We start from the raw sequence: 9733 nt of genomic DNA, 5'->3' as shown, positions 1-9733 counted from the left end.
CAGTGTAGAAAATATTTAATTCAACAAAGCGTCCACTGAGCTTCACAGGAAATGGAAGATTTCTACATAAACACAGCGTCTCTTGTTGTTCACATTACAGCTGCAGTAGGTACAATAGACTCAGCTCCAGCATCACACTGGCTTGACCGCTAGCACAATAATAGTGGCCACATCTCCAGTGTTTGGTTTTCCAGTGTTGTGTTCCTGTTGCCGGGGGAGACCCCAAGCCATTGTCCAGGACACAAACATACACACTTCCTGTGGGATGATGGCACAAAACCTGTGAGTCATATTAACAGTATTCAAGAAGACTGTAGGGAGATGATCACAACCTTAGTAGGCATCGCATATAGAGTCCTGTCTAAGACAGGAAGTGGTCACAGGGACTTACGAGAATTACTTGCATGTATGCAATCAGAGTTAAAAGTAATAGTTCTGTCATCATTTACTCACCCTTATGATGTTCCAAACATGATTCTCTTTCTTCCGTGGAACTTAAATATAGATGAAAGATTAATATTTATATATAATTTAATAAAATTGTAAATATTAATTAAGGAATAGAAATGTCACGGGTCAATCATTATTTATTTACCTTTGAATAAAATATAAAATTAAAATCTAAAAGCTATCTTATTTTTAATTATATTTTATAATCAATATTATAATTTTATTCTTTCAAATGTCAGTTTTTTTGTGAATATGTGTGTATATGTATGGTCAGACAAAAAAAAAAAAAAAAAAAAAGCTTAAAATATATAAAAATAGAATACATAATAAAAAAAACTTTGTAATTTCTGTCCAAAACAGGACATCCCATATGTGTGACCCTGAATGAAGGATCAAAGCAAAACAATTTTCTTTCTCTTTTCCCCCGTTAAAATTATTAATGTTTTCCATGACACGACATTGACATACATTTGCATATTCTTAAGCAGCATTCAAATCTGGCAAATCAAATTTCAGTTTCATGTACTTGGTATTTCAATCAGCGGGTGTGATTGTCAGCTTCACCTGCGGCTGATCTCATTACACATGCAGGAACATAATCCACAAAGGTGACGTGTGGAAGAATTTTAATCACGCCTGGAGGAAGCAGATCATCACCTTCATCCACCTGAAGCAGCATGTTGTGTTATGAATAACAATATATATACATTAACCATGCCTACTCACTCACACGGGACACAAGAGATTTGAAAAACAGCAATAAAGTGATTTCACGCTTTGGTTTAGAGAACATTCAGCAATAATTTATTTCAGGATCTCAAGAACCACCACATTTCTCATCTGGAAAATTCAGTATCAGTTGCCAACAACACGTTTTTTTGAAAAATGTTACTATACAAATTCTTAATAGAAAAAAGAATAAATTAACTGTGGAATTTGCTTATATTTAACCCGCCCAGCAATTCCACTTAAGTTTTTTCTACAACACCATTTTATTTTGTCCGGTTATGTCTGAAAATGAACTCATGAAACATGCTCTATTGTCAAGATGAAGTGTGAAGACAGTTTAGTAACTAACGTCCTTTTCATTTTGCACTGGTATTAAAACTATTAACAACAGTTAGGAAAAGTCTACAGCTAGGAAACCAAAGTAGTAACTGGTCTTCCTGTAGCACCTGAACGTGTTGTTGCTATTTCCCAGCTTAAAGACCCGAAAATAAAACGAATACCGATTTATAAAAATCATTAATTGAATGGTTTTATGTTTTCTTTTAAAAGAACCCAGTTTCCACAGTCCTGCCTATAAATGATGATAAATGTGTTAGGTTTTTTTTTTTAATATAAAAGATTTATGCTTTTGTTATAGTGTACAGGTAGACGAGAGCAGTGAGCTCACATTGGCCTAAGAGGATACGAGGTCTGAACGACCTCTAAATGAAGGGCTGTTTTTACACCCCTACGCTGTTTTAATTTTAACATCAAGATGCATAACACAGTGTGCTGAGCATGCACAAAAATAATGAACAATCAATTTTAGGGCAGATAAAAACATCTGGTTTACTTATAGGCCTTTCATGGAACATGAATGACTTTTAGATTGAATGTCTGGTGATTTGGACCCTTTCAAATACACATTTGTAATGACTGCTTATGTTAATGCACAAACTGTTGACTTTTTGAAGATCTGTTGAGTTGTAACAGCAAAGGGTGTGCTTTTAGCAACCTGTTTCTTAAGGTACTTTGCGTGTACAATGTTTCGTATCTTGCAGAATGTGTAACAAATGCGGTCTTTAGCATTATGGCTTGATGTTTCCTCGGTCAGGCGATCGAGGTGAGGGGCACACGTGGTTTCGGATCTTATTGACTGCATGATAAAAGCATTAAACACCCTGTATTGTCTGAGCTTGTGGTTTCTCACCGGCTGCTTTTAAAATGAAGCACCTGCTTTAATCACGTCACATTCTGGAATGCTGTTCTCCTGAAAGCCTTTAACAGGTCACGGAAGAGGTAATGTCATTTTCGTTAAAATATTGTGTTGGTGTGCCACGATGCGTTGTGCTCATCTGACTTTTGACTGTTTTATAAATATTGAACGTAATGTCATAGTGGTGTTACAGTTAAGTAAAATCCTGAATTAAAAACATACATAAAAACAGAAACCCGATAAGGCCAGGAGTGTTTGGAGAAGGTTTTTTGTGTGTCTCGTTACTTCACTGATGTCACAACACTATACGCAGGGGTTTGTGACTGTTCATGCAGTGTTGGCATACAGCAGGGCATTGTGGGATGTGCAGTTCAAGCTCAGAGCACCATGGTGGCGAGTTGCCGGTTGCAGCCTGAGTTGCAGTACTTCACAGATCAGTCACTCAAAGCCGAGGGTCATGCTAACCTCTAACGTTTCAGATTTGTTTTACAGCTATGGCTTCTAAGTTAGCTAATGTTCTGCAAAAATGGTTAAACTTCCTGGACCAGAATCAATGAAATTTAGAATGACAAATCAACATTACGCACAAAGACCACAATGTTTTGAATTTCCTTGAAATGACATACTTGTGACATCATAATCTTGAGCGATATGATATCGGGGCTCATCGTACAATCCAGAACGACCAAAGAAAGGCTTCTGCCTTTTTTAAATGCTCTATTGTTATTCACAAAATATCAAAGTTCACAGACAGTGGGAGGGGCTTATGATGCACTCCGGTCCAATCAGATGGGGTGCTGTAGTATGAAGGAGGGGCTTGTGGTCACATACAGTTTTTTTTTTTTTTTAAACAGAACTAAGAACATAAAGTTCTATAAAGGTTCTATAAACGGCAAAGCAATCCATTGGAATGTTTTTTGTGCATGTCATGTGCATGAGAGAGAACGACGGCGGCTCTCTGACAACAGTGCAGAGGGACACACACGACAGCAGGTGACGAACATTTGTTTTAGCATGTGTGTGCATGAGTGGGGTTCACTTATAGTACAACGCGCATAAGACGTCTCTCTTATGCACATCAATCCAGCGATGGATCAAACACAGAGGGTTTGTGCATACAGAGGAACCGGCTGCCAGCTAACTGGGTCAAAGTTCAAAAGTCAAGAGTGGGAGGGTCAGACAAGGTCAAGTTCAGTTCATTCAGACTCTTGTATTCCCATAGTTCATAAGCACTGTACCGCCGGATATACAGAGACACAGAGAGGAAGGAGAGGGCGAGGTGGTACTGGCTCCAGCCATAGGTGTTTTCAGATGAGTTGAAGTCCAGACTGAGGTCAGGCCTGCCTTCTGAACACTCTTTTAAAGAGATAGGGGTGAGGGATGACGGTTTAGACGAGTGTTCCCGGCTTTGCCTTCTCGTGCCCGTACCATTGTACGTCCACTATCTCAGAGCACAGGGGACTGCTCAGGAAACAACTATCGGTGAACGGCGATCTGCAGATGATGAAGTAGAGGAAAGTGACATTTTTAATAGGTATATTTAACAGGCTGTACCATTTATACTCTGGTTGCTAGATTTATTTTTTGTGCAACTATCAGAAGACCCATACGGAATTGAATGTCATCTGAATAAACAGGAAAACTATCCTTAACCATGTAGAATGTACCATCTACCATGTGCTTGTAAAAAGTGCAAAAAACTTAGTCTGGACCTGGATAACAGTGGGAACACCTGCATCTGTTTTTTGCACATGGAACCAATGAATAAAAAAAATATTTAAAAACTTATTTTTAGAAATAAAAATATAATCTAAATATAAATCTAAAGAAACTGTTACACCACATAATATAAAATTTCCAATTTTGTGATACAATTTTTTGGTCATACTGCCCACAACTAAGTTTTGTTTCAGTAATTTCTTAATAAAATAACACTTAAATAAAATTTGTATTCTGAAATACAAATCCACTTCCAACACAAGCAAATGACACCGTCAGAGAGGTGAAGGAGTGAAAGAGTGAGATACAGAACATGCAGAGAGATAGAGATTGAGAGAGAGTGTACCTCTCTACTGTTCAGTGCTTTGGTGAGAGGGAGAACGGTCTTCATTAGGAGGACTTTCAGTCGTATCACTGCCCCGAGAAAACACACACATACACATTCAGGAAGAGGTGGGTTAGTGAGACACAGACAGAGAGAGAGAGAGAGAGAGAGAGATGTTAGCGTTTGTGGGTAGCCGTGATCAGTTAATGTAGAGTGAGTGGTGTAATTTTGACACAGGTAGTTCTGTTACACACTATTAAAGTGAACAACACAGACAAAGCATTGGTGCAGTTAGGTAGACGTCTAAACCAAGAGAATGTGCTCCTTAACCCAGACTTTGACCAACATCCTCAAATATGTCTGAATTTATACAGTTCTTTGAAGTAAATACCCACTGACAAACAAAGCTGTACAATCTACGGGAAAACCAAGCCAATGAAAATATTAAGTATATATATATATATAAACATTCTTGGTCAAAGTTTAGTGCAAGGAAAACCTTAAAAGCCTTGTCTAAAAGCATACTCATGTCTAGAGTGACGGAAATCACTGACAAATAATATTGCAAGTGATTTTTTTCAAATAAAAATTAACTGCAATGCAATTTTAATTATGAGAAAAAAAACTAAGCTAATTTAAAGTGATTTGTCCTTTGTATTAGTCTGAAAAAGTGTCACCTACTTATTTAGTATTATTACATGATTCTGATTGGTCAGTCCATCTAAGAAACTACAGAGATGCATTACTTTATCTATCGAGCCACTGGAATACTAGATACTATGTTGTGTTACTTAGATTAACTAACTACTAATTAGACATAAACTACAGTTTCTTCTTGACCGTCTATATTTCAAGAAAATAATATTGGACTACGAGGCATTTCCATTTATGTGTGCATATATATATAAAAGTATATATATAGTGTCTTACCCGCTCTGCCAGTTGAGTATGTGTTGAGGGCTGCAGGGGGGTGTAGCTGCAGGGTCACTGCAGGGAGTTCCACTCCTCTGACTGTGTGGAGATGCAGCTGAAACACACACATACTCCACTGTAAGACATTAATGCATACAGCTGAACTATAGTCACATATGCTTATGCACGTGGTGAATTTGTCAGAGATAAAGCTGACTGTTTGCTGCCAACACCCTCTTGAGCTTCTGGAAAACGTTTTGAGTGTTTCTGCCACCCAGGGAGAGGTGCTAATCCCAACGACACACACACACTGACCAGACCACCCTGACAGCCTCCATACACACACACACAACTCACAGCAATGTACTGAAGTTGACACATAAAATAGATCTCATTTCACCACTTTCTCTCTCTCTCTGTCACACACACTAAATCAATGCAGTAGCATAAATATGTACACAATGAAGTGAAATGTACAGGCCTTACGTAAATGTTAATGAAAATCAGGGTTGTGAGGTTAAGAAACACAGTTTGCGCCATATATATTAGGGGTCAACCGATATTGTTTTTTTTTTTTTTGACAGCCGATGCCGATATCTTGGAAAGTAGGGGGGTCAATAGCCGACATAGAGCCGATATAATTTTTTATATTATTAATATTTAAGGAATTTGAAATAATTTGACAATGGATTAAAAAATAAATTTGTTTAGATGACAAAGTATTTTTCACAAATAAATAAATATTTAATAAAAATATAATTAAAATGGAATTAAACACTGTAACCAACAGGGCACTCAGTATTCTGGGAAGTTTGTGTTCATTGGGAATCATATTTTTCAAATAAAACCAGGGTAACACTCATTTTACATACACCACACAGTGAAAATGACATGAATATGACAGCATAATTTTAAATCACGAGTTTAAAGTTTAAAGCATTCAATTAACACGGACCGACCATCACACAGAGAACACGCGATCATGCTGGATAAAAAAGGACACACTTCTCGGTGCCGTCAAAATAATAGTCCCGCTTTGAACACATCGTCAATGCAGAAAAACTTATCGGCCAATGCCGATATTTGAAAAAAAGTTTGCAAATATCAGCTGATATATTGACCTTGGCTATATATCGGTATAACATTGATATATATATTACCCACACAAAAAGCCACAATCAGGAACCCTGCATCTAATTTATGATGTTTATGATGTTTACTCTGACTGAGGTCTGGCAGGTATCCATATATCTTTTCTCACCTGGTGACCCCTTCACTAGTGTCCCTATTCGTCCTCCACGGCCGTCTGAAGCATTGGAGCTGGTGTGCGTGACACGGCTGTGCTCCTTCAGTGATCCAGAAGAGCGCTGGTACCAGCACCGCAGCTCCTCTGACACCGCTGCCCGTCCCCCTCCTCCTCCTTCCCTGCCTAGAGATGGAGTCCTCACAATCTGTGAGCGTGAGGGCGTCAACCTCCCGCTGCCACCACCCACTTCCCCATCCTCCCCGGAGCCCCACCCCTCCTTATAAAGCCCCCCAGCTGTGTATGAGTTGGAGGTCTTGAACTGTGCCTTGACACTATAGTGCCCCTCCTGGTCATTCTCCAGGCTGCGGACAACCACGGCGTTGGGGCTGCTGCCCTCCGTGTACAGTGGGTACTCTTTGATGCGATACTGTGAGGAAGGTTGGCTCTGGCTGTGGAGGTAAACCCCCTGATGGCTTCCGCACACCCCTCCGTGGGTGCTCCCGTTGCGGGCTGCTAGGTTGGGCATACTGCCAGAACTGGACGCACCCAGGTGTCCGGCAGACTTGTGACGCTGCCGCTGCCGTTGTCGGGCTTTGGAGGGCGAGTCCTCAGCCAGCGTACAGTAGTTAGGGTTGGAGATGGATGAGGGGTAGTAATGTTCTGAACTGGAGTGGCTGGTGCAAGATGAGCAGTCGTCGGGGACAACAGAGCCATTGCTTCCTGTCCTCTGTGGTCCTGATAGAAACAGGTCAGGGCTAAGTCCCGGCTCTGTGTCCGCCTCCAAGGATAGCAGCTTCCCCTGAGACTCTAAACTGGAACTTCGGCCACGGAATGGCTGAGTTATACTGAGAAAGAAAAAAAATAAATAAAATTTAGTGGATTATTTATTTTTTAAATATTTATATTTAAAAAAAATACTTTTATTCAGCAAGGATGCATTAAAATGATCAAAATACAACAACAGTAAAAATTTATGATACAAAAGATTTCTATTTTAAATAAATGTTGTAAATATTTTTATAGTAATAAAATATGTTTTTATAATGAGAAGAAATATTATTAATAATTGAGCACCAATAATATATTATAATATTTAAGCAGCAAATCAGCATATTAGAATGATTTCTGAAGGTTCATGTGACACTGAAGACTGGAGTAATGAATTTATTCACAGGAATAAATTACATTTGAAAATATATTAAAATATAAAGCAGTTCTATAATATTGTAATAATATTTCACAATACATCTATTTTTACAGTATTTTTCTTCAAATAAATGCAGCCTTGGTGAGAATAAGTGAATTCAAAAGCATAAAATAAATAAATAAATAAATAATAATAATAATGATAATAAAAGACAGGTAGTGTATTTTGAAGAATGATTAGAAACAAACATAATTTTTCTTTGGAATAAATGAGTTTTGGGACAGTAAATAGAGTTGATTTTGAATTTGCATGGTGATTTTATGTTTGGTTTTAATTTTATATGAAATCCAGTTTTATATTTATTACATAATATAAAATATGAATGTATTAAAACATGAACCATTCATATAAAATAAGAATGTACAACTTGTATAGCCTAAGAATATAACTATGTAAATATTATGTTAAATAAAACCATAGGTGATGTTCTCATGATGACAGCACCTGGCCGAGTGGACGTAGCTCCGTGTTCTCAGGTCAGGGGTAGAGGGCATGCTGGACTGGCTGTTCCAGTGAGGGAGCGAGCGCACAGGGCTGTTCTGGAGAGAGTTGCTCCCTCCGGCCTCACAGCTGCCAGTGCTGGGGAACCGCCTGTGACTACTGCTGAATAAACATAATTTATTCATTTAAATGTGCACCACACTAGTCATACCAACATAAATTTTCAGACTGTTCCGTACCTAGAGTGTGAGGAACGTTTCTTCACCCGTTCATAGGGTTCGTCTAAAGAGCTTTCGCTCCACATGCGCGGTTTGATCGGGGACTTGTCGTAGTCACTGCGTTGGTAGTGCAGGTGTCTCAGTCCGTCCAGGGACTGTGGGGGAGGCGGCCGGCTGTGGGACGGGGGTCGGGGAGGGAGACCTTTGTGTGGGGAGGCAGCCGGAGAGAACGTGGGGGTTCCTGTCACCTGGGGGTCATCTGGAGAAAAGATTGAGAGGAAATTAGATATATATATCATTTAAAGGTGCACTAAGCGATTTTTGAAAAACGCTTTTGACCACCGAGTCCCAAAACACACTCGCAGCCAATCAGCATTAAGGGGCGTGTCTAGTAATGATCGAGAGAAGAGAGCGTTCAGTGAGTGCACAGGACGGATATTAGGATTATAGATAGCGAGAGATGGCAGATAAAAAAAGAGGAACATTTCTGAGGAACAAAACATTAAAAAGAAGGGTTACGATCAGGCACTGAAGCAGTTTAATATTCTCCTCAGTGCAGCTTTCCAGCTGTGGAGAAACTCAAGGAACGGAAGGGAACCGGACGCCAAGGATTTTGCTTTTTTACACAACTTTTGGACGACATTCGACGGCAGGCACAGCAGATTCCTCCACCGCTGCTGCCAGGGTTGTGTTTGTATGTGTGGGGTGGAGTTATCAAAATAGGGGCGAGGTCCTGTTGGGGTATGGGCGTGTTTGTTTTGGTGCTTTCAAATATCAACATCATTTGGCAAAAATCGCTTAGTGTACCTTTAATGTTAAAATGGTGCACGTGTATGTTCCTTTTACTTTTGAGGACAAAATTGCTAAAAGAAAAGATAGAAATTAAGAAAATGAAATCAAAGGACATCTTTTTGGTAAAATGTTCATAAAATTAGTTGATGTGTATTATCTGATTTAATGAGCCACATTCAAAGTTCTTGTAAAAACTAAATTGTATACTAAATATTAATCAGCAGAAAGAATGATTATTAAAGAGGCAAATGCCTGGTTTGTATATGTAAACTGTATTAATTGGCTAAATAATTGTTTATTGCATCTTGATGATATCCAAACGCCAATTTTACAAAAAAAAATTAAAAATAATAACCAAAATTAAATCAAAGAAATCAAAAGCAAAGAAAAAGAAAATGGTTCGTAAATTGCCTTGGTGTGTATTATTTGATTCGATTAGTCATTATCAAAGTTATTGTAGAAAAACATATCAAATTCTATTATAAATATAAATGGACCA

The 9733-nt window shown here is 38.6% G+C and overlaps 1 protein-coding gene across 14 annotated transcripts in view; it reads right to left on the bottom strand.

The window, feature by feature from the left end:
- Positions 1-1231: 1231 nt before the first annotated feature.
- Positions 1232-9733, bottom strand: part of LOC109065548 (FERM domain-containing protein 4A-like) — a 137498-nt gene continuing 128996 nt past the window's right edge. For 10 of the 14 annotated variants that reach the window (XM_042775595.1, XM_042775596.1, XM_042775594.1 and 7 more), the window contains 5 exons: positions 8464-8701; positions 8228-8386; positions 6592-7421; positions 5349-5445; positions 1232-3868 (listed from right to left, as the gene is read on the bottom strand). In XM_042775595.1, the coding sequence (XP_042631529.1) occupies positions 3763-3868; positions 5349-5445; positions 6592-7421; positions 8228-8386; positions 8464-8701 (1430 nt within the window). In that variant the 3' untranslated portion in view covers positions 1232-3762. Of the gene's footprint in view, positions 3869-4439; positions 4508-5348; positions 5446-6591; positions 7422-8227; positions 8387-8463; positions 8702-9733 lie in introns of all 14 variants that reach the window. The other 4 variants (XM_042775588.1, XM_042775587.1, XM_042775590.1 and 1 more) reach the window with 3 other exon arrangements.

This window comes from Cyprinus carpio, chromosome A18 (genome assembly GCF_018340385.1).
Source record: "Cyprinus carpio isolate SPL01 chromosome A18, ASM1834038v1, whole genome shotgun sequence".
In the NCBI taxonomy this organism is placed as follows: domain Eukaryota; kingdom Metazoa; phylum Chordata; class Actinopteri; order Cypriniformes; family Cyprinidae; genus Cyprinus; species Cyprinus carpio.
Note: the sequence above shows the minus strand (reverse complement) of the source record. Positions and strands in the feature narration are given on the sequence as shown.